Source organism: Amblyomma mixtum, chromosome 2 (assembly GCF_055824585.1).
Source record: "Amblyomma mixtum isolate Tamu chromosome 2, ASM5582458v1, whole genome shotgun sequence".
Classification (NCBI taxonomy): domain Eukaryota; kingdom Metazoa; phylum Arthropoda; class Arachnida; order Ixodida; family Ixodidae; genus Amblyomma; species Amblyomma mixtum.
The window spans coordinates 91,507,610-91,533,406 of NC_143013.1; the positions used below are offsets into that span (position 1 = coordinate 91,507,610).

Genomic DNA, 25,797 nt, shown 5'->3' on the forward strand with positions numbered 1-25,797 from the left:
AAAATTCTAGCGATTGAGGGAGGTTATCTACTGTGCTAAAAAGGTGTTTCAGGGCCCCTTTAATGCTGTAGGACACAGGAATACAACATGCACAGATGAGCTGTAAAATGCTTTGTGGCCGCATTAACTCAGGAATAAGCCCAGAAAAAAAGCCAGCATCACACCAGTAAAAATTCAGTGGTAGGTGCTGAATGATATTCTCGTAAATGGCATCGAAAACTCCTCTGAATTTGTGCCCTTTTTTATCATTATTCGGCTTGAGCTCAAGGTTGCTTGCTCAAGATGAGCATGCAGACTTACTTATTCGTGTTGACTGAAATAATATTGCCTCTATAGAGAAAAGAAGCTTGAAAACTTCACTTTCTCTCGTCATTTGTTTGGATTAGAAAAAAACTAGTACCAAACCATGCACACCACAAGAAAAGAATGAAGAGGAGACACAAGTGCTTTTGTCTTGTCTTCATTCTTTTCTTGTGGTGTGCACGGTTTGGCACTATTTTTCTCTAATTCAAGTATGCATTAACTAGCCCAAAAAGAGGTGTCAATGCATTTGCTTGGCTTCATGGCACAGCACCATGTGAGAAGAGCGCCAGGTTCTGTTCTCGGTAAACGGCTCTCTCTTTAGTGACAGCTGGGCAAAATTTCATGGGAACGGCCTTAATACTACAAACATCCCTATTATAATTTAGGTGGCACAATAAAGATCAGTAAACTGATAGATGGCAGAAAACAATGCTTCCTAGGGGACAGCAGTTGACATTCTGAGGTGGTTTCTTGAAGTCTTCAAAGTGCCAACTAAAACCAGACTGCCTGACGTCATCCCGAGGCTCAATGCTACTACTATAGCATTCAAAAATTTTTTTTGAGGCCCCCAAAAAAATCACAGTCAAGGTCATTCACAAGAGGGCCCCTGCTATGTGCTCTTAAGTCCTGCACAAAAATTCAGTGATTCATAACAAAGTACTATTACCTCAAAAGTGAAAGCCGACATCTTAGACTATACAATCATAGGTGCACCGTGGGGGAAAGACATGGGGAAAACATGGGGAAAAGGGTGCAAATGTTGCACCATATTGTTCCCTGCTACCCAGAAGACATCATTACCATGAACTTTGGCCCTCCCTTGTGGAGAGACTTGTGCACGCCTATGTATGCAACTGACACTGTAACAAGTCGGAAAGTGCATTGGTGGATTTTGAAAAAGCACACAATATGTGTGGGCCACCATTTCCTTGATGCCGAATTGGTGCAGTAAGGAAAGAGTTAAATACAAATGAGACGAGTACTCCACCATGACTTGATCATCATTCTCAAATATTCAGCCTTGAGAGGGAACCTCAGTAGAGTTCCATCTGTCTGGAGACAAGAGTGGCATAAGGATTTTTAATCAGCAGAGATATGGGAGGGGCCTTTGTCCTGTAGTGGGTGCAGTCAGGCTGATGATGATGATAACAGAACTGGTTTGGTGCGAGCATGATTGCATACATAGATTGTAAATAGTTTCTCCCATTGGTATTTCTATTCTCCCCAATTCCTGCCTTTTTTTTCCCCTCTCACCTATTCCTCTACCCTATTCGCTTTATTTCCGTTGGCCGCAGATCAGGTGCTCGATGAACAAGTGGCAGTTACAGTGGTCAGCTCCAATTTTTCTTTGCTTCCTTTTTTATCACTTTTAAAAAAATCACTAGCACTGCCACAACTATAAAATTTGCCTCATTTAAAAGAGAAAGCTACAGTTGTGGCAGAAGTAAGTTGAAGTTTTTGGAACTTAGTTTGCAGATAGAATGCAAGGGCAGTTAACGGACAGCGCATAAGCAAACACTTACCTGTTCCAGTCTTGGAAACGTGGCACAACATATTAGGCATTTTTCTGTCGTTTGTCTCGTCATTAATTAAACACATCATAGGCAATGATGAAAATCGTGCAGCAGAGGTTTGGGAAAAAAAAAATTTCCATGCAATCATCAGGCCATTGAACTTGAGCTATTCCCTGATGGCATCATGCGAGCATTTTAAGTGGAATACGAAGTTCATGGCAAGTTTAGTTTATGGGGTTTAACGTCCCAAAGCGGCTCAGGCCATGAGGGATGCCATAGTGGAGGGCTCCGGATAATTTCGACCACCTGGGGTTCTTTAACGTGCACTGACATAGCACAGTACACGGGCAATGTGACCGTAGCGGCCGGGATCAAACCTGCGTCTTTCAGGTCAGCAGTCGAACACCATAACTACTGAGCCACCGAGGCAGCTTATGGTAAGTCTACTGATTTAAGAGTAACAAAAAGAAAAAAAAAGAGACTAGGACACCACACACTACAACCTGCAAAAGCTTTTTTATTCGTGAAGATGGTCGATGCAGCAGCACCTCTCACTAGCATCAGCGCTTCTTTACGTGCCAAAGGAAACTGAACTGACCAGATCAGACCAGGCAGCAGTCTGCCCTTTGAGGTCAAAACAACCAAACGTGTGAGCTCAACGTTCAGGCCTGAGAATCACGCAGCTTTCTGGATGCTTAACGGAAAAGGTACATCAAGCAGCAACTGGTAGGTGGCAGCTCTCGCAAGTCGATCTGACGGAGGAACTGAAAGCGCACCACATCTGCACAGGAGACGAGTGATTGCAAGCTTCATGACAGGGTGTATTCAGGCTCGAAGCTCTGAGAATTTTCTATGTACACGGTAAAAAAATAAAACCAAAAATCGTAACACACTACGCAAAGCAGGGGCACAACTGGACTCCCAGGCGTTGGATTCCCTGCGCTGCTTTCGAAGATCCCTGGTCACTGGAGCTACAGAGGACACATCTCTTGATGTGGGCGAGTCGAGCTTGTGCTGCCTTTGACACAAGAGCGATACATACATAAAAAAAAAATCTGTGCAGCAAATGTACAGGGTTGTTCCCCAGCAGCGCCCTAGGTGGTGTGAACTCTAGGCACACTGGTGCGTCACAGCTGTCGAAGCTTGGCAAGGCGTTGTGTAAGCTCGTCCTGTGAGGCAAAAAAACAAAACAAAAAAAGAGTCTGTAAATGAACTGATCAGCAATGTGGCTAATTAATAAAGAAATTAACCCTCCAGAAGAGTACTTTGAAACGGGCAAGGAAAGGACATCACCAAGAAGCAGATACCTGCGTTACATAGCCTGTTTTAGTAGCTGCTCAGTTGAACTGAAAATTTACCTTTCCAAATGCTGTACTGTATTGACAGTTGACAGTGTTTACACGACACTTTCTGTGGAGCTCAGGTAAACCTCCCGATCACGTGATCATGTCCCATGTGGCTTACTAATAATTAAAGTTACGCTTTCACTTTGTTAATTTAATATTAAACACCTGTTTTACACCTCATTTTACTAAACTGGAATTTCTGTGCACACTTCAAGCTTTATTTCTGTCACAGCTGAGCACTTCACAGAGTCAAGCAATTCGGTTGACACAGGTTTGGTCTCGGTGCTTTGGTGCTTCTTCACCAGAGTTTTCTGATGTCACTTTAAGTATTCATGTCAGTGCAACACTTGCGGATATGTGTTCATATTTTTTTTCAGATGATTTCAGAACATATGCAAAATGCTGCCAACTCAGCCAGTATGGCAAGAACATTTAAACTGCAGCCTTATTAGTCACCGACACTGACCGCTGTCTTGTCCGTTAAGCCATTTAACTGTGACTACCGACCTCTGTTCTAATGGGATCAGCTAGTTACCAAAGAAGCCCTCTTTGCAAACTTTCCTGCCTGCTATAAGTGAAGCAAGGTTTTAAACAATGGTCTCTGACCATATCCGCAACAACGCAAGACACAATTTGGGCTCCCACAAGCGCAGTTCACCAGCGCATAGTAGTACAGGAGTACCAAGAGAAGATTGGGACGGAAGTGCTGTGTCCGGTGCAATATGTGGAGAGCACATGTAACAGCCAATCTGATCTCGACATTCATATTTCAAAGAGGCAATATTTCAGACCGCAGCATAAACAGACTCGGTTCAGTAGAAGGGAAATATCTACGCTTTGGAAAAAGTTGAGGAACTGAAGGCACAGTTTGACAGTTAAATCTCGAAGAATGACGATAAAATCCGCACTTGACTTCATTACACTAAAACTTTGCCACATCGAGATTCACCTCCTAGCATGCAAAAATTCCCCTCAACTGTGGGTTGCACGCCACTCACATTAAAAAAACCTTAATTTACAGTGAGATTGGTCTGCTACTTCTATGCATTCTTCGCGATCGACAATGGCGTTACGTGTCGATCATATGCTAATAGGCTTCATGTGCCAGTATGGGGCAGCAGTGCTTTGCAACACCTGCGCCACCCTCTGGCTGACTTGAGCGCTTTGCAGATGCCTTCACACATTGAGTATAAGAGCCCCGCAAAGTGAACAGTGCCTACCGTAAAAACCAGAATATAGGTCGAACTATTTTTCAAAAAACCATGGCAAAAAGTCGAGCCCCATCTTATATACCGGTCATTGGTGGAAAAACTATGGAAGTCTTGCAACAATGGGCGGCTGAAGTCAACAGCATCAATCACCATCGCCATCAGCAGCAGTGCGGTGTGGCGACTTTGTGGCAACGCCAATTTGCGTTTCCGTTGTGACAAAGTTATTTTGGTTTGTTGCTGGGTGTTGTCAGCGTGGAAATCTCACCCCGCAGAGATTGTCCGCAAGTCTTTTAGAAAATGCAGCACAAGCAACGCACTAGACGGCACAGAGGATGATGTTTTATGGGACGTGGGCAGCGAGGAGCAATCATCGTCCGACTCTAGTTCAGACGACTCTGATGACTCGGAGTAACGCTTGCGCACTCCATGCCCTTCGGTGTGCCGTACACCCGCCCAATTCTTTAACAGTATCGCGTGACCATTGCCTTGCGTGTTTGTCAGCACCTTATCACGGCACGGAGCGGCGAAAGAAGCGAGAGTAATCGCATGTGTACATAAGTGCGTATCTCATTTGTTTCGCCGCTCAGCACCGTTAATAAGGCGCTGACAAACATTGAAAAGATTTTTTTCATTTTTCGAATTGGTTAGTTGGGGTCGACCTATATTCCAGTCCAATCCTTATTCCGGCTTTTACGGTACTGCTTCGCAGACTGTGGGGAATGGAATACAGCGATGAACACTTCAAAAGCAGGTTGTTCCTTCACCGGGCAACACACTACAGCGGCTCAGGGCTAATCGGCTTCACTGGTAGCTGGATTTGTCTGCACGCTTTTCTCGCCCAAGATGTTTTTCCAATCAGCCGACATTATGCCCAAGATGTTTTTCCAATCAGCCGACATTATAAGCGTTTTCGTTGTCTAGCAATTATGTTTTGTGCAGAGGCTCCCTTTGACAGTTACGCAGTCCATCGAGCACTACATTACGCCTTGCAACACGTGAAAGTGAAAGATACAGAGGCACATGGCAACAACTCCAGACCGGTGCAGTTGGTCTAGGAGCGTGCAAGGACTGTACTCCTGCTTAGGCCATTGCCTCCTATTCATAGCTGACACTTAATAAGCAGTAAGATTGTGGTAACTTTTATGGGTGTGTGCACATTGCTGTGCGGCTATTTTCCTTTGCTTAATTCATCTGGACACATCCCCAGCTCTTCGTGAGTGCAGAAGGACTGCTCTTGGAATTCTCCAGTGCAGTATTAGTCGTCCTTTTTCAGAAGTATTTATTAATTAAACATTTCAGCCGTATGGTTGTGCTTGGGTGGATTTAAATGAGAAATTAATTACTCCCTTATTTATTACCTCCTTAGAAACTACAGCTGCTGCTAGAGCACATTTGGGAGAGCAGAGCAAGTGATGTGTGAAGATCATGGGTACGTATAGCCTTTTCTGCTTTGCATCAAATTATACTGTTAAGTATTTTCTTGCCTAATGCAACAATAAAAAATTCCCAATACTTTTCTTGCTTTAAAATACTGCTGGCTTATTTCATATAGTATACCTTAAAGGGCCAGTGAGGAGAGCACTACTAATATTTTTTTATAGCATAGCAAAATCCGATAGTTCGGCATGTCATGGCTTTGTTGCCACTTGGCCGGCAGCGAAAGATGCATTTATTTCTAAGAAATTTGGATTCGAAGTTGAAAAGGTTTTTCCCACCACTCTGATTCAAACTTGGGATTCTCCTATGACGAAACAGGACTAAGGGACGTAAAACATGACGTGAACATGACGTAACCCAGACTCCGTGATTTCTGGCCGCCAGCAGTGCGGCCTAGCAGCAGCCGAAACGAAAGCTACCGCCGGCCGCACGTTGAAGGCATCTATCGGCTATTGTGGCCGTCGCTACCGTCGCTTCGTTTACGTTTGCACGTTTGCACCGGCGTTTTGCCAGCGTTACGATGGATGAAGCTCTCGAAGTCGTCAACGAAGTTCTCGCAAATAGACACCTTTAGCATATCGTGTACCTTGTTACCGCTAGCGGAATACCGGGAGCCCGCCTAACGCCGGTGAGCAGGTGCTGATTGGTCCCGATGCTTCAGGCGTGCGCGTAGCTGCCGGGCACATGGCGCCATCTGGCGACGTCAAGGAGATTTGCGCATGCATTGGCTGCGCCTCAGTGATTTGTGGCCTCTCGGGTCCTAGACTTGCTAGAACCATTAGTTCTAGCAACACTGCTTTGTCCTATGATGTCATCACGCTTGTACTTGCGAGTCTGGCCTGTGGCGGCGATACCTGTATTTTGGTTCTTGCTCTTTTCTACGTTACAAGAGCTTTGTTGTCAATATGAGTGGCGTTTTTGTAATCAAGAGCTGGTATTCTGCCGATACAAGCCAACTTCAATTTCTCCTCAGTGTCCCTTTAATAAGCCTCTTGCTTACTGTATCTCCACCTTCACTTGAAAAGGTGAACAATCATTGCCACCTGATTTTGCAGCTTTGATCGTGGCCATAGCAGCTTCGCCGCTAAGCTCTTCTTCAATCTCACCTTCCTCGCTAACACAAGAGCTGCTCAGCGACTCTAAGAGGGGTCTGTTGCTCCAGCTTCTCTCAAGCTCTCTACGGTGAAAACCAAACGTGGCATCAACAGGTCTCATGACGGCTCTACTCACTGCATACTGTGCCGTTCCTAGCACCCTTAAAAGCCACCTGAGGTCTACTGTTTGCGGCTGGTTTTGTCCCACACACTCCTGGTAATGTCACATCAAAGCAGCTCGGTAGTAGTTGGCTTTAGTATCTTTAACAAAGCCAGCATCAAGAGGTTGAACTTTAGACGTCACATTCGGTGGCATGTGGAAGACATGGAGGTTGGAGCACTCTTCCACCGAGATAGAGGACTTTCAATTAGCTTTCAATTAACTTTCAATTGTGTCAGTGACACGTCGGTACACATATACTCATCTGAATGTGCTTTTTTAGATTCGTTTTTTGATTAACTCGTTTGCTTGACGGATGTGCAATATCTGTACCTCGCTACGCGCATGCTCTTCATTCCCTTCCTATATATCCCCTGTACTTCAGCATGAATAAACAGTTGGTAGTTATCTCTCGTGAACGTCTCAGTGTGTCTCTCTTCGTCCCTTGTCTGTTTTTTGCGCTGAATTCTATTTAACAATTAGCTTTCAACGAGCATTTGAACTTCAGGTGAAGGCACCCAAGCTTCTTTGTTTTCTTTGCAAGTGTAATAACGCTCGGGATGAATGTCTTCCTGAAGTACTCAGGCCGCATTTACTTTCCTATTACAATGAGCTTTTGTTAGTTGGTTCCACCTGCATTGTGCAAGAGCCCAACGGTAACTCTCTTTTAGTGCATTTTATCCCTGCAGCAGGTCCAAGCACCAAAAAATGGCCAAGCTAGTGAAAGTTTTTTTGCTGACAAGTGTAGCCTTTAGCTTCGGCTTCCCTTCAATGTTCACACTTCATCCATGGCGTAAATTGCAGTGTCATGCCAACATTTGCAACTTGTGAGCCATCCTCGAAACTAGGTGAAGTTGCTCACATCTCGAAGCAACCAAACACAAATATGAAAAGGCCCATATTCTATTATTGTCATCAGATATTAAAAACAAGAGCATAAAGGGCTCATCTAAACTGCTGCCAAGACATGGGCTTCCTCCTGTTGCATCTAATCACTGACGACAGCTCCTTTCGCACGGAGGTTTCCAAACCACAGAAAGAGGGCTGCCTCCATCTTTATGCAAATTGGGCTGGATTCTGCTGGACATTTGTAAACTGTGCAGTGGCGATGTTAAGCCATTTCTCAGAGTCCTTTAGAATCGATGCAACAGTTCACTTGGCAAGGCTTAAGCCAAGATTACTTTCAGCCCACTCTCACACTACTCAAATGGATTCAACCGGTCATTGCCGCTTGTACGCACAGATCTGGACCTTCACACCAGCATTCAATTCCGTTCTTTTGCACTTCAAGCTGGTGATTTTAAAACTGTCTACGAGCTTCATATCACCATCACAAAACCAGGCAGCTTGCAAATGATTTTCTCCACATTTGTGAACAGCTTGCTCGTTGAGATATAAGGGGTGCTCAGCAGGTCGGAAATAGCGGTAGCTCATGCACAGCGTGCGTTGAAGTGCATCAGTTCTGCAGAGGTATGCCACAGGTTGTTCATTTCTTCGGTGGTTCATGTGTCCATCCCATGGAGTGTTCTTACCGTATTTGTTCCCAGTGTCCCTTCCACCTCACGATGACTGAGGCTGGTTGCAAGCCATGAAAGCATCTGTGTGCGCACATTCGTAGTGTTTTGTTTGACTTTAAAAGTGTGCCACTGGCATTCTTAGCCCACCAGCTGAGATCATCAGCTCAGGATGCTTATGCCAGCACAGCGAATTTTCTGCCTGGACCCGCCCACCTCCAGGATGCACTGTAATCTGCCTCAGCAGGCGAGGCACCAACGTAACGGCTTGCCGCCTTTGAATACTTGCTCCATGTGAATTCTTGCCTGCCCTCCACATGCTGGGTGGCGATCAGGTAACAGAAAACAGTGGTGGTGCTGCCCGTAAAGAAGAGCCGCACTTATCGGCAGTACGGTTTCTTCACAAATTGTTGAAAGTAGGAGAGGGGTGACAACCAGGGTGCGCTGAAGGCTCTAAATCTGCTGACCGTGCCGGTAACCCAAGCCATTTAGACAGCCATATCACGCTGTTGATACTTATGGGTTTGGGGCAAGTGTTGCCGCATAGTTCTACGAAATTCCAATATATATTGGGAGCACTTTTTCCAAGGGCTGCATGGGGTAGAGAATGTAAAGGCAGTGCTGGCATTTCCCGCCTATCTTCAGACAAGGTGCTCACCTCTCCTTGCCATTTTCAGACAAGCCGCAGAATGGGCAAGAGCCGCGAACAGGCACGGGGTGAGAAGAATGCTGGTTAAGCCCAACCATGCGTGGCTTTTGAATTTATTTCTAGAAGTTGTATGTAAACCTAGTGTTACATCTACAAGACCCCTCTGCCTCCAGCAAGATCTGTCCCCGAGAGGTGTGCCATGGTATAAAAGTTCTACCACAAATCACGTCAGCCTCTGGCAGGATCGGAGGGGAATACAGCAAAAAACCTTTACTCATGTGCTGCCACGAAGATAAGATTCCTGCGTTGCACTCATCAAAGTGCTGTTTCAAGCATGGGCATGATTTATTGCACACACATTCATAATAGTAATGTGATGAAAATACAGAGTTCCTAGCTTTGGTGCCTTTAGTAGCAAGCTTCCATATTAATGAGGTGTAAATGTGTTGAATGAGTCTGATCCTTGTAAATATTGGCCATAAAGCAGTTTTCCCTTACTAACAAAGTGCATATTAACAGGGCACATCTATACAATAAATACTTTTATTGATTATTTTTTTTTTAGCGGCAGCAAGTTATACTTTGGTATGTCCATTTTAGCACTTGGCATACTTCTTCTGCACTACTGCATTAATACCTCTTTGTGTTTACGACAACACAGTCAGTGAGCTCTTGAAATCACAGAGCATGTACTGACAAGTGATCTTTCTAACATGAGCCATGCCTTAAGTGCCATTGCTTACAGACCCATCCTTCCACGACATTCAATGTGCGAGCTGGTGAAAACCAAAATGCTCTTGTGATAAATGCATCTGCACTTTGCAATTAAGTTATCAATTCAACACTCGGAGATTTGATTTTCATCAGTACAGAGGAACGAGGGAACAAACAGCACAAAGCAGTGCCGAAACTGCTTTGGGACCTCTCCCATGCTTTCACCCACCTGTTCTGTGGAGGCTCCCGCCGATTGGCCGATGGTGCTGTTCACACCCTGGGGCAGCTCCATGTTCAGCTCCAGGCTGCAAAGGTAGAGTGAAAAGCATAGGAAAGTCATTAACTTCTTAAGAATGCAAACATGATAGCCAGAGCAATGGCCGTCACCACCCTCTGAACACGCCACAGTTCTAATGCATGTGCCTAACTATTGAAGAGCTCAGTGGAGAGCACATCTGACATGTATGGGGGAAAGGAGCTGCTTTTTCTTCTTCTGTTTTCTGCAAATGTCACATGCACTGGTGCAGTTACAAAGAAGTTTTCCTTAGCCCCTTGAAGAACTGGTTCAAAGTCTGTAAAAAAATAAAAATAAATACCACATGCCAAATCTTACAAGGTTCCATCAAGTCTGTCGTTAACAAAGAGACACACCACATCCCATAGTTATGCTGTTACAGTAAACTCATGGGCAGTTTTCCTTTCAGTGAATTTCTGTTTCAGCTAAAAAGACAATTCGACTGTGCGTAGCACACAGTATCACAGGAGTGGCATGCCTAGCTCAAAGAAGATGCAATAATCTCAACTACATTACGAGCATAATAATACTGTCAGTATGGTGCCCCTTTTCTCATCTGTGCATTACAATTTCATCGTAAAACAATACACAGTTGATACGAAATCCCGCCAGCTGCACTCAATTAATTTGCACAGATCCCGCCTATCTTTTCTCGTTTCTACTCCTGCAGTAAATGACCGAAAAAATATTCATCTGCCATGGTTGCGTTTGAACCAGGGTAATGCCACATGTCACCATTTCCTCCAGTACGTGCTCCCCTTCACAATGAAAACGTGCTCTGGTATTTTCATTGCTTCGGTATTCCAGCCCTGAAAAGCATTTTACAGGATACGACAACGTGAACATTTGCTATGGCTCTCAGCTAGTAACAGTCGTTCCTCAGTTGAGACTTCATTGGATGCGACACTGCCTCTGTGCAAAGGCACAAATAAGGTTGTTTTTTTCTCCTCCTCCTCCTCTGGTTGGTACAGTCAGCTGACTGCAGCAACACCACAAATGCGCACCATAAAATGCTTCTCTCCAAAGCGTTAGCTTATTCAAGCTGAAATCCGATGAAGAGATGGCATACGGAAGTCTTTCTTTTTGAATACCACATTTTGATGATGTACTAGGCTGACTCAATCAGAATTACAAATCTGCATCATCTGCAGCATTGGCAACCAAAAACAAGCATCCTTCACATAGGTGATACTGGTGGTACTATCTGATCTGGTGCCTATTCAAGCAATGATTGTTAAACCACTGAAGCTTCAATGAGAGGGTGGGGGGGGATTGCTCATTCATGATGAAGTACCGCATTTACTCGCGTGCTTTGCAACCTGGCGTTATTTGTGCATCCCTAACTTATTACCTGGGACTTCCTTTTTAAACTTTCACTCGCATATTTTACGCTCCCTGCTGTGCAAGATCACCAGCATGCGCATGGGTGCATGCAAGGCAGGCTTGGGAAGATCGACGCGGCCACATTGCCGCATGCAGCTACAAAAGGTACGAGTGGTGGGGGGACGAACTGCGTGCCATTTACCCGGCCCGCTCTTGCTGGGGTTGCTTTTCGGATGAACAACTGTGGGAATCTGTTGGACGGCTTCCATGCTTCAGCAATGTACACTGCTAAAACTTAGTCAACCACGATCATGATCACGATCACGATGATCACGAGCATCATACCTTTCTGTTTGAGGGACGAAATCTACTTACAGGCCCATTGAAAGCAAACACAATGACAGAAGGGGGTTGCCACTCACCCGGCTTCGTCGGCCACCTGCTGCATGAGCCCCTCCACCTCGTGCTGGGGTGCCGTCACCGTGGTGGTGGAGCTCATGGTGTCCTCCATGCACGACGCCTGCACGTCCAGGTCCTCAAACTGCTTCTCAAACTTGTCCATCAGCCCCGAGATCTGCGGGAAGAGAGAGACACGCAAGCAGAGGGCAACATGGGGGTGAGAGGGTGCAAATGGGAGGAACCCGGCAGTGGAGACCAACAGAAAGACTAACGGAGTGACAGCGTCTACATATGTGTGACACTTCTTTCTGTAGCATCTATACTTCATCTCACAAGATGTTTGCAGCACTACGGAAGGCAGAGCCCTCTCGTCCAATCAGAGCTGCAGGAACCCAAAAAATAGTCCCTCGAATATTTGAGCAGAGTAGGACTACTAATCAAAACAATAAGCACAGCAAATGAAAACACAGTTTGGACTGGTAGATTTAGATGGTATAGAGTGCTTCAGTCACTGGTGAAATTAACAGACAAAGCCCGTACGACCACAGCTCTGCGGAGGCTTGCTGCGAGGTAGTGATGCGTCGCCATTTTCCAACATGGCGCCGGCCGAGTCGGTTGTGTCGCCAGTGTGCCCTACACCGACAGTGCGCTGTTTTTCCAGGCAGGCCATCGCAGTTGGCTTCTTGAAGTGCTTCGCGTTGAGAACGGGGCAGTTCGAGTACGAATGCGCTCATCAAGAGGATGGCAAAACTCACTCAGGTGAGCGAGGGAACGCTTAACCAGTGGGCAACGCAGACGTTGAAGGCAGGCCGAATGTTGTTGCCGAAGAAGCCGGCAGCGTTAAAGTGATGGACAACATGCCATATAATTCTGTGAAGCAGGATAAAGTGCGGCGGATGAGTAGCCTCAAAAAAAAAACATACAGACTTGGCTTTCCGGAAAACGTGTCGCGTGGAGTAGCGACATGGTGAAGGTTCGTCGCCAGTCAAAACAAGACGTTTAAACTCTAAGACGTGGAGCCTCTGGTTTGGCAAGGAATCATGCAAGTGACTGCTGTGAAATGGAAGATTTACATGCAGCATGTTATTAGTGAGGAAGATGGGATAAGGAAACTGGACCATGTCATCGACGATGTTGTTGACCAAGGACCGCCTATTGTTGTCAACCTGGAGTACGACACAACCAGCAGAGCTGATTGGAGTTGTGATAAGGACGATGAGATGAGCCCCATTAACGTGCTAAGGTACGCGCGAAGGTCGGAATACTGTCGCAGCGTCTCTCATGAGATATGGCAGACGCCGCAGCGCACTGCTCCGGATTAATTTTGACCGCTTGTGCGTTGACTTTCACGCAGCGAATGGGGTTGTTTTGCATTTCGCCACTGTCGACATTCGGCTGCCCTGGCCTGCACTCGACCCAGCTTGATAGTGTAGTGACCATGCTGGAATAAATAAATTCAAATACACATGACAGGAACATTAAAAATAACTGTGACGTGACAACAGAGGAACTGATACAAACAGGTGGCGACAAAAAAAAAGGGGGGGAGGGGCAGTACGTCTGGAACAGGCATCTGCCTGTACAAAACCTAACAGATGAAAGAATAAAAAGACATCAAGTGCCACCTGCTAGAGGTAGAAAGAAGCTAACTACTAGTACGCCTTCTTTCATATGGATCGAGCCACCTGGACATCAGGTGGATCGAGCCACAGGCGCTTAGGAACACACTAATGTATTGCGCACCATCCTGATTGGACGAGAGAGCTCTACCTTTCATAGTGCTGCAAACATCTTGTGAGACGGAGTATACTTCCTGTAATAAAACCCACCAAGGTAGCCTTTAATGTTATGCTCAAAAACGGACATAACAGGCACACATCGCTACACCTGACCGAGATAAATACACCAAACTCTTCTTAACTCGAACTTGCTTTATTCAAACTGCCAGTTTACTCAAACTGAAGCTTTGCTCCCGCCAACATTATGTCTATTAAGAAGGGTCCCCTTAATTCAAACAGTGCACAAATAGAACAAATTTATCCTTTTGAACAAATTTTTTGCGCAAATTGAAATCATTTTGAGAATCAGTCATATTTCCAGTATGTGTATATTAGTGTACAGCAAATCCAGTGAGGTGCCGTTCAAAAATCTCTCCAAGAGACCTGTCATGAGAAAATTTTACTGCCAGCCTTCCTATTCTTCACTCGCATGTAGGCAAGCCAGGCCTGAAGTGTGGCTGTGTAGCAAACACAGCAACTGTGGTTCTGTGCCCGCAGCCATGCGCCACAGGAGTGCTACATGTAAGACGAGCTGGTGTGAATTACCTGCCAAAACGAATGAGACATCTGACAGCTACACTCCTGTTCTATGGTGAAACCACCTCAATGCGAAGTAGCACCTGCTGACCAGTAGCTTCTGCTGCTTGCTGTGAACTGTCAGGAAGACTTCACATCACTCATTACCACTGCAGTCACCCAAGAAAGTGCTGTAGTCAATAAGTGCGCTACGTTGAATGCACACTGCCTACACTAACCTTGGGATCAAAACACGCAGGAAGCCACAAAAAGTGATATATCATACAAGGTAACTACAAAGGCAATGAAGAGTTAATATTGTGAGACTGAGGGCAGAGCGAGCTTTATTGCTACTCGTATGTATGGCGACCACTTCTCCGAAGACGAATGAGTGATGAATATTTAGGGATGAAGATGAAGGTCGCACACTGTGCTTAAACTTTCTTCCCCCAAGGACGAAAGTGACCAGACTGGGAGCCGGCTGTGGCAAAGTAGGGCAAAAAGCTTTAAAGGGACAGTGAGGAGAGCTCTATCAATATTTTTTTTACAGCAGAATCCGATAGTTCGGCATTTCATGGCTTTGTTGCCACTTGGCCGGCAGCGAAAGATGCATTTATTTCTAAGAAATTTGGATTCGAAGTTGAAAAAGTTTTTCCCGCCGCTCTGATTCAAACTTGGAATTCTCCTATGACGACACAGGACTAAGTGACGTGAAACATGACGTGCACATGACGTAACGCAGACTCCGTGATTTCTGACGGCCGGCAGTGCGGCCCGGCAGCAGCCGAAAAGAAAGCTACCGCCGGCCGCACGTTGAAGGCATCTATCGACTATTGCAGCCGTCGCTACCGTCGCTTCGTTTACATTTGCACCGGCGTTTTGCCAGCGTTACGATGGATCCCGTTCTCGAAGTCGTCAACGAAGTTCTAGCAAATAGACACCTTTAGTATACTGTGTACCTTGTTGCCGCTAGCGGAATACCGGGAGCCCGCCTACTGCCGTTGAGCAGGCGCTGATTGGTCCAGATTCTGCAGGCGCGCGCGTAGCTGCTGGGTACGTGGCGCCATCTGGCGACGATAAGGAGATTTGCGCATGCATTGGCTGCGCCTCAGTGATTCGTGGCTTCTCGTGTTCTAGTGTTTCTAGAACCATTGGTTCTAGCAACACTGTTTTGTCCTATGTTGTCATCACGCTTGTACTTGCGAGTTTGGCCTGTGGCGGCGATACCTGTATTTTGGTTCTTGCTCTTTTCTACGTTACACGAGCTTTGTTGTCAGTATGAGTGGCGTTTTTGTAATCAGGAGCTGGTATTCTGTCGATACAAGTCAGCTTCAATTTCTCCTCAGTGTCCCTTTAAGCATAAATCATGGACGATCCTTGCACCATGGCAAAAACGACTATTGACAGGATGGGCAGGGGCAATGCGATAGTTCACAGGGGACATTTGTTCGAGTGCAGTGCATGGACCGATATGGCGGCTGAGGAATTTTTCGCACAAGCCGGGGTACGCACTGGAGCCCACAGCAACAATTCATCACCAGAGAAGAAAGACACTGCAGGGTGGTTGAAGTCACTAGTGGTTTTCCAGGCAGGCGTCAGTTTCCAGGAGGGCAGTCGTACAGCAGTAGGCAAGACAGGAAGTAAATACTTCGTGAAAGAGTTCTGAGGAGGTTGTGAGGAGAGAAGAAAGATACTTCAAGAGTGAAGGTAAGTGGCCGGCCATACACAAGAAACAAATGGGGAGAAGGTTCTTTGGACGGCAGTGTTGTAAGCAAAGGTAACAAAAGGGAGCATGGTGTCCCAGTTGGTGTGGTAAGGTTGGATATATGTGGGCAGCATATCTGTCAGGGTGTGATGAAAGCATTCTGTGAGCACGTTGGTCTGGGGATGATAGGCTGAAGTGGTTTTATGGACGGTGCCGGAAGCATGAACTTTGGTAAGGATTTTAAGAGAGGAAGGACTTGCCACGGTCACTAATAAGGACACGAGCAGCTCCATGGCGCAGAAGTATGGCGTTGCGGAAGAAATGGGCGATCTCTAGAGCAGAGCCGGAAGAAATGGGGGGCCGTTTCGGCATATCTGGTTAAGTGGTCGATGGCGGTGATGATTGAAATGCTGCCCAGTAGAGTTAATGGTACGGGACTGTAGAGGTCAACTGCAACAACTTCGAAGGGGAAGAAAAGACAGGGCAAAGGTTGTACCCTCCCCCCAAACTGATCTTAACTTTTCTGAAAGAAAAGCGGGTTCATTACGCAAGTAAATACAGTAACTTGAATCCTTTTCAGTTCATCTATGGTCTCTTTGATTTGTCGTCCCAGACTGCTCAGAACTGCTTTCGACCTGCCAGGAAAGACCCGCCCACTAGTGAGACTGTTGTGAAAGATCTTTTTGACCACAGGATAGTTTCATGGGAGTCCGTGGACTCTCCTCAGCCGCCCCCACGTTTTCGGTCGTACTGGATCAGACCGAGAGCAGACAACGATATAGTATGAATTGAATTGAATTCAATTCAATTTTTCTTTCAGCCCTAGTGACTTCGACTGTCTCTCGTGTGTGGTTGTTCGGGACTCGGTCCTTTGTTGTCACCATGCACATTCACCTGAGCATCCTTATTTCTGCTGCTTTGACCTATCGCACGTTGGCCTTCTAAAATGAAACACTAAAGCTGTACACCCCAGCACCGCAGCTCCACAATGTACACAGCAAATGCTGCTGCACCCCACCTTTTCGAGGTTCATGCTCTTCATGGCGGCATCCATCGACTTCACCACACCGGCCATGGAGGTCGTGACCTTCTTGGTGGTGACGGCCGTCTGGACACGGCTGGCCACTGCATCCACGCGCGATGCCATGCGGAGGTAGTTGAGCGCCTGGTTCTTCTGCCGGATCGAGTTTTCAGCATGGATCCGTGCACCCTCCAGGTTGTTCTTCTGGATCGCCTGCACACGCATAAAACGAACGAGATTACGGCAACACCATCACTTCGAGCGCAGCACGACTTTGCCTTACATGGATCACATACCACAGAAAACTTAGTAAATTTAGTCATGTACTTCAGACACATCGCTAATTCAGCATATAGAAGACGAAGGCAATGAAAAGTGCCAGTTAAAGCCTGGAGACTTGAGGATTATTGACACATTGCAGTAGGTAAGTGACTGATGTCTGTTCTTTGCGAACTGCACCTGCAGTATTTGGTTGCTGTTGTAACGTCTTTATTTGCTTGATAATATCCAAAACCTTGGCTACTGTCAAGTGTTGCAAAAAAGGTAAGGGGATATAAGACTTCGATCTAAGCGGAGAGCAAAATGGAGGTATACTGGGTGACAAAGTCGTCCCCCTATAGAAAGCTCAGAAGGGAGGGCAAAAATTTCACTTTGTCTTACTGTATCTCTGTCCCTGCACTTCACAGGCTGATGACATTGACATTTCAAATGCTTAGGTGAAACACCCGAAGAAGGGCTTTTTGCTGGTTTGAAAAGGACACTATACATAGAAAGTTTTTTTTTCCCCACAAAGTTGCACAGTACTTGCATTTCAACTTTCCTTTCTAGAGGATAACCACTAAGTCTTATTTCTACATTACTACGGCATCTTGCACCTGAAGAGCCAAGATATTAAGGTAACACTTCATAACACTTTAGCCTGACATGAAAAGCCGCCGCAGTGGCTCAGTGGTTATGGTGCTCGGCTACTGACCCAAAAGACGCGGTTTGATCACGGCCGCGGCGATTGAATTTCTATGAAGGAGAAATTCTAGATGCCTGTGTACTGTGCGATGTCAGTGCACATTAATGAACCCCAGGTGGTCGAAATTTCCGGAGGCCTTCCCTACGGCGTCTCTCATAGCCTCAGCCACTTTGGGACATAAAACCCCATAAACCAAACTAAACCAGACCTGACACGAAAAATAAACTGTCCTCTTACCAAGGGCTTGTTAGGTCCTGGAGACAGACTTTTCCATGCTATGTTCTAGGGAACAGTGTGTGACTATTTATTCACGGTACAGTGTACAATTTTATCCAGTCAAGGAAGAAAGCAGCTTCTAATTGTCCTTTACAGTTTACAATGCTGCTTATGATTCATTTGATCGTCTGTCATATACAACCATTGACAAGGCTCAATTATGCCAGTGCAGTCCATGAAAGGCCTCAGGCCCAAGTTAAATGAAATGAATGCCATACAACAAGGCAAAAAAAAGATGACTTTTATGTCCTTGGCTATAGTTCGCATTGTTTCCATTCCATCAAAGATGCAAAACTGAGCACATCTGAACTTTTGCCATTCAATAACCACACCCACCAGAACTGTCAAGTTCAAGCAAGCAAAAAGTTCAGCAATAAAAAAAAATGCCACAAGTGACTTGCCTTTTTCAGCTTGGATTTCTCCACCTTCTCTTCCTTCTCACACTTTTTGGCATTCCTCTCCAGCTCCTTGGCCGCAAACTTGAGGTTGAACAGGTGCTCTGGGGGTTCAGCCCGTCAAGGATATGCACACTCATGCATGGGGTGGGGCAGTAGATGCGCGCCACACCTTTTTAACCAAATAGCCATACACACTGCACCACAATGATATAAGCAAAGCTGGTGCCAAGGAGCATGTATGCTCCTAAGAACTGTGAAGAAGGAGTATGGATGCATAAAAAAAAAAAATAAAAACACTACTTCATTAGGGTGCTCCAAGAAGTTTCTGTTGAGACAGAACTTCAAAAACCTTTTAAAAATCTGGAGACATTACCATTCCAAATTGTTCCAATATGCGACTTTCTGCATTTAATTTTTGTAGTAGCTGACTCTGCTTGTTTGCTCACATCATCTCTTTTTATCTCAAATATCTTTAACGTGTTATTAGCCTCAGCTTGGTCCGATTTTAGTTACATAAGTATAGGTCCCCAAAATGCCAAACTATACTAGCATTCTCGTCAGCGCAGTGGTTTTATATCAACTGCCCTGGGGCAATGGAACAGGATAGTGATCGTCACTCAGACTGACGTCACGAGGCCAATTCACTGTGTCGGTGCTACCACTGTAATCCGCCAGTTCAACACTGGTACAAAACTCTTCTCGAGCAAGTCCTGTGCTGTGGAGAGATTCTGCACGACACCTACAAAGCCTGCATCGCTATCAGAGACAACGGCGTGAACTCGGACTTATAGTTTCAGTAAGCATGTCAAAACGAGTAGCATTGGCAAACTGACAGCTGACAGCCTAATTTTCAGCACGCTCACAACATGAAAAAAGCAAAGGACAATCTAGACTAGCATGGCCAGACAGAGCCTCGATAATCCGCCCCAGAAGGTAATCGCTTATGCGTGAAAGCGTTACTACAACCGACCGTTACAAGACATACGCGAAACGTACCACGGCTTTATTTCGGCGACGGCTCAGCACCAATGCTAGTAATAACTCCGCATTTGTAAACGCACCTTCTAACATGACGCAGAAGTTGCGAAGCGAGATCCGAAAGCTAAGGATTGCAAACGAATGACGTAAGCCCGCGATAGAGAGGATACTTTCCATGGCCGATGACATTTCTTCGGTGATGAGAAGCTCCGGAGCGTTTGCTTTGCCTTAAAGTACAACAGAGGGGGCACACCGCACAACACTTCCACCTAATTAATGAGCTACAGCGCCTTATTCCAACACTTCGAGGTTGTAGATGGGCGAGCCGATGACGGGCACTTGCACCGAGCGCACAGAAAACACAAGCCAGTTTTGGCTCAAAACGCGACTTGAAATGGCTTCGTTACTATGCCGGAAGTCTCATAAACAGCCAGGATGACTCAACGCTCAGTTATGATTTCAATCCATCTTTCTATCGCTATATTTTTTTGTCGCGTTCAGGTCAAGTGGGCAGTAATGTACCTATTATCTAGGAACCGCATAACATGTTCTTGATGCATAAAATTTGGCTTGTTGGACTGATTTCAACCGCCGCACAGGGGACTGAAGTCCTTGAGGCGGGACATTTGAACTTTCAGTATTCAGAATCAATGAACGTGAGGTCGAGAGTACATAGCTGACCTCTTGCCAAGCTCTTCCCGGCGAATAAAATGTTTTACAATCAATGAACGTGAGGTTAGACAATTCCAGAAATGGCACAAGTATTCTAACCAGGCTTGGAATTAACTTTCAACCTACGAATCAAGACGCTAAAGTAGACTTGCCCCGCAACTATAGGGCAGCCCTACTAATCAAACCACTTTCCAAAAACATTCACCCCATACACCATGAGGGTAGAAGACAAGCACGAGCCGAAGCCTTACATAATAAATACAGACAGTGCGCCGGAACAATTTATGTAGGTGCGGCAGAATACAAACATACCAATGCCTTTGAAATTGTGACTGTGAAAGAGAACGGTGACTAAATCGTCTCGGCAACAATCAAAACGAAATCAGCTGTAACCCTTGCCCTAGCGCATACTGAAGACAGCATCATTATCAGCGACTCCAAAAAGGCTATCAGTAATTTCGCAAAAGGGAGAATTACAAACACCTCCCTTAGAATCCTTAACGCCTCCAGATTATCACCAAATTATTCCGAACTGATATGGGTCCCAGCTCATTCGGTGAGCCCGGGAAACGAGGCAGCCCACAATAAAGCGCGAGGTTTTGTCCACCGGACAGTGGATGAGTCTGGCTGCCTGAATTTCACGAAGGACTCCATGATAACATATCATATGATCTCACCAATCATTTTAATCTAGGGAGAACTTTCTCCCCTCCGGACAAAAGCCTGACTAAAGAACAAGAGGTTACGTGGCGTCGTCTACAGACGAGATCGATACGCACCCCATCACTCCTCGCGCACATTTATCCTGATCTATACAATCCGAACTGTAAACACTGCAACCAACGAGACAACTACAATCATATCCTATATGGGATTGCAAAATACAGCCACCTCCGGGTGATCTAGTTACCGCTCCTTCTCTCGAGCAGCGGGAGACCTTGCTGGCTAGCTCTGACTCCAGAATGCAAGTTCTGGCGGTGGAGTGGGCTGACAAAGTCGTCGAGGGCTGCGTACTCTCGACCACTTAACGCGACCTCCTACCAAGCTCTTTCCGACGAATAAATTGTTTTACAATCAATGAACGCCCGCTTTGAAGCCCACAGAAGCTAAGCTTACCGAAGTACGTTCGCGATAAAGATCTGTGCTAGCTGGCTGCACAACGACTAATATATTTCATGTTCGTTATAGGCGCAGAAGTAGAACACGAATACACTTACTTCCTTAGAATGTCTCTTCTTTCCGTGTTAGCTGTCTACATGGGAATAAATCGCGTGCCTAGTGTAGCCCGGCACCCTAGGTATTGCTGGGGCAGTAAAAAGGATAGCATAACGTCGGTGCAGAACACCTATATGTTCGTTGCTGGGGAGCCAGAGGTGGTATACATTTGGAAGGGACTGGATGATTCAGCACCAAGCAGCAGGGAACAGTCCGTGCGCATTTTCGGCGAGAATGCAGGCTTCGTTTCCCAAAAACCGTGAAAGCAGAGGCTGCAACAGCGTGCGGATTATTTTAGCTACCCTAGATAACATGAAAATTGAAATACGACTTTCCCAGATGAAGTCCTTTAATAATAATTACAATAGAATAACCGAGAAAAGCGGATGCGGAATGTTCGACATTGCCAGGCATGTATGTGACAGCAGAGTTGAGCAAAACAGTTTTAAAAAATTATGAAGCACAAAGATTTAAGAATTAAAGTATTTGTGTTACAGACACACGGAACTACATACGGAGAAATGTGTGCACGCATATATGATAGTACATATGTGCCAAGCACCACTGAGAAGCACTGAGCAAGTAAATGGCTTTTCTTGGATCGAATCCTGAGAGAAGAAATCCCTCCTCAGATTCCAAGATTTCCAAGAGTGCGTAGAAGCGGTGGCGCGTCCTGATTCAGGTCAAGATCTGTTAGATCATTAGCACATCTTCGTGGAAAACTTTCAACATGCTGTAGAGCTGCTCTAGGGTACCATGCATAGCCTAAGGTTTGAGGCTGCTAGCATCTGTTGCGTGCATTTTCTTAAGCTGATGGCTTAATTTTTTTCTGTAGGAGAGAATTCCATCTATCGCCGACACAGAGATCTCTTTCGTCCGGGATCCACCGAATTCTGTACTTGTTGTGTCCCCATATTGCTTTTGTGTGTGTGCGCCCCCTCCTAACGACCACTCGCATCCTCCTCCTAACGACCACTCAATCCTCCTCCTAACGACCGCTTGCCCCTCGTCGCACGCTGTCACCAGATGCCCCCCCACGGTGCGCCCCCGCACCCTCCTCCTGTTCTGGGAAGCCACTCCCTCCCGTGGACGCTTCTCAGCTCCCTCCTTTCTTCGGGCGGCCAGTTCGGCTCCTGCCTCGGTCGACGCTGGTCGCACCCTCATCGGCTTTAAATAAACGAAGTCTAAAAGTACCGTGTGCGTCTTCGCTGCATTCAACACAGCGACCGGACACGACAGTGGCGACGAGAAAGTGGATTCGACCCGCGCTACGCAACGCTATTGACAAGCCATGGCTACGCGAGGGTTTCCCAATCAGATACCAGAATTCAACGGCTCATCGTGGTCATCGTGGGTTGGACGCCTTCAGTTCTACTTTGAAGCTAACAACATCACAGACCCAGCCTTGAAGAGGGCCAACCTGCTGACGCTGTGCGGGGAGCAGACCTACGATACTGTCTGCGCCCTTATTCAGCCAAGCACACCAGCGGCAGTGTCTTACGACGACATCGTAAAAGCGCTGCAAAAGCACTACGACCCAAGGCCATCCGAGGTCTACAGCCGGGCTCGCTTCCAACGACGAGATCAACTGGGAGGAGAAACTGTGAGCGCCTACGTAGCCGCGCTCAAGAAGCTCGCTGCCGACTGCAATTTTGGAACGCTGTCGACAACAGCTACCGGGCAGGAGGGAGACGCAGCTTCTTCTGCTAACACCACCATGCTTCCCTTGGACGTGATGTTACGCGACAGATTTGTGTGCGGACTGAGTGACGAGTCACTGCAGCAGCGCCTGTTCGCTGAGAAGGACCTCACATTCAGCAAAGCTTACGACATCGCCGTTCGAGCGGAGAGCGCCGGTCACCAGCAGAGAGGGATTCGCCGGAACACCGAGCCGGTACACCAGACAAGCAACCAGGTGCGCAAGCCTTCTGTTGTAAAATCGGTCAAAAAGGCACAACGCTGCTGGCGGTGTGACGACCAACACAACCCCCAGGGATGTCGATTCCAGTCAGCCACGTGTAATTTTTGCCACAAGCGAGGGCATATCGAAAGAGCATGCATTACGAAACGGAGACTTGCCAAGATAAAGTCACCTTCCCAGCCTAATCACAGCGTCAACGCCTCAGAGAATACGCCGCTATCTGATCTCCATGGAACAACATCAGCAACACCATCTGTGTTGTACGACCTGAACACCATGAATCTCGGCACGCGACCGAAGATTTTTACAGAAGTAAGCGTACATCACCAGCTGATTAAGTTCGAGGTGGACTCCGGCGCAGCCTGTACTCTGATCAGTGAGGACACGTTCCGAACTTCATGGCCATCTGACGCACCCGCCCTGCAACAAGACGACACGCACCTGCGAACGTGGTCAGGACAGAATCTGCCACTATTGGGCTCTGCCAACGTGCAGGTTAACTACAACGGCCAGACCCATACGCTACCTCTGCTTGTTGTGAAGGGCACAGGATCAAGCCTTCTAGGGAGAAACTGGTTTTCTCCACTAGGCGTGATGATATGCGGCATACACCAGACGCCGAGCCAGAACATGGTTGGTAAACATCAAAACGCCGATGCGCTAAGCCGTCTGCCACTAGACGCAACTGTTGACGAACCATTTCCACCAGGAGACGTTCTGATGTTCGAAGCACTGCCAGAACCTCCGCTTACAGCAGGCACAGTTGCAGTATCTACGCAGAAGTGCGCAGCTCTCCGGCTAGTTTACACAGCTGTTCAACAAGGCAACGTGCATAGACTCAAAGGGGACAACTTCGACGCTTACCGCAGGCGAGCTACAGAGTTGAGCACCCATCGCGGCTGCATCATATTTGGGTCCCGAGTTGTGATGCCGAGAGAACTACGCGCACAAGCTATGTCTCTCATCCACGCCGGACATCGGGGCATCGTTGCAATGAAAAAGTGTGCCAGAAGCTACATGTGGTGGCCTGGCATTGACAACGACATCGAAACAGTGGTGCGAGAATGCAAGCCTTGCCAGAGCAGCCGGAGCGCCCCGCCGAAAGCTCCTGTCCCAGAATGGGAAAAGCCAGACACACCATGGCACACACTGCACATTGATTTTGCAGGACCAATTGAGGGCTGCACTTTCCTTGTGGTCGTAGATGCCTACACAAAGTGGCTTGAGATAAGGCAAATGGGACAGACGACTTCGGCAGCAGTCATTGACAACCTCCGATCACTATTTGCAACGTTCGGCCTGCCGCGCAAGGTAGTGTCGGACAACGGAACACCGTTTGTGTCTGCGGAGATCCTCAAGTTTTATCGCGACAACGGGATCTCATCAGTTACATCGGCCCCCTACCACCCAGCGACAAACGGACAAGCCGAGCGCTACGTAGCCGAGCTAAAACGCGCCCTTGAAAGAGATCAGACAGGCTCGCTGCAGCGCCGCCTTGCGCGCTTTCTCTTCAAGCAGCACACGACGGTTCAGAGCACAACAGGCGAGACCCCCTCGAAAATGATGTTCGAGCGTGAAATGCGAAGCCAGCTCACAGCCATCCTCCCCGAGCCAAAGGCAGAGACGTTCCGGGAAGAAAAAGCAATTCCGCGCTGCGGCACGCTTAATGAGGGGCAGCGCGTCCTCGCCCGACAGTTTCTGAAAAAGCCACGCTGGGAGGAAGCTACAATTGTCAGACGCATAGGCCTGCGCTCTTGGCTCGTCAACATACATGGCACAGTAGCACGCCGACATCTCAACCAGCTGCGTAGATTTACGACGCCGTCTGAGAGCTGTCCGCCAGCGGAGAGAACACGTGCACCATCTTCCCACATAGCCTGGCACCTTTTCCCGGAAGAAGAGACTTCGCCCAGGACAGACCTAGGAGACACAGCGAACAACAGCCAGCCTACAAGTGTTTCTCCCCCGAGCGCACAAAGCCAGCGCGCCTCCACGCGTGAGCGCCGACCCCCTGCACGATACCAGGCAACTTTCTAAGGGGGAAGGAAGTGTTGTGTCCCCATATTGCTTTTGTGTGTGTGCGCCCCCTCCTAACGACCACTCGCATCCTCCTCCTAACGACCACTCAATCCTCCTCCTAACGACCGCTTGCCCCTCGTCGCACGCTGTCACCAGATGCCCCCCCACGGTGCGCCCCCGCACCCTCCTCCTGTTCTGGGAAGCCACTCCCTCCCGTGGACGCTTCTCAGCTCCCTCCTTTCTTCGGGCGGCCAGTTCGGCTCCTGCCTCGGTCGACGCTGGTCGCACCCTCATCGGCTTTAAATAAACGAAGTCTAAAAGTACCGTGTGCGTCTTCGCTGCATTCAACACAGCGACCGGACACGACAGTACTTA

At 47.2% G+C, this 25,797-nt stretch overlaps 1 protein-coding gene and 1 pseudogene across 1 annotated transcript; both read right to left on the reverse strand.

Moving 5' to 3' along the window:
• Positions 1–2,314: 2,314 nt before the first annotated feature.
• Chmp1 (charged multivesicular body protein 1) lies at positions 2,315–19,982 on the reverse strand. The gene is made up of 6 exons (XM_089572196.1): positions 19,766–19,982; positions 18,621–18,718; positions 16,977–17,192; positions 11,983–12,134; positions 10,172–10,247; positions 2,315–2,986 (listed from the first exon to the last, which is right to left on the reverse strand). Exons 1-6 carry the CDS (start codon positions 19,782–19,784, stop codon positions 2,945–2,947), a joined length of 603 nt encoding a protein of 200 aa, XP_089428322.1. The 5' UTR covers positions 19,785–19,982; the 3' UTR covers positions 2,315–2,944.
• On the reverse strand, positions 11,044–11,161 carry LOC149360170 (U4 spliceosomal RNA; annotated as a pseudogene).
• Positions 19,983–25,797: the final 5,815 nt, after the last annotated feature.

Excerpts from the sequence above, each read along its gene's own strand:
- Chmp1 (XM_089572196.1), bottom strand. Across the intron at positions 10,248-11,982 it reads CAGGTGGCCGACGAAGCCGG|CCTGGAGCTGAACATGGAGC; the intron begins GTGAGTGGCAAC and ends CTACCTTTGCAG. Across the intron at positions 2,987-10,171 it reads CGGGAGCCTCCACAGAACAG|GACGAGCTTACACAACGCCT; the intron begins GTGGGTGAAAGC and ends TTTGCCTCACAG.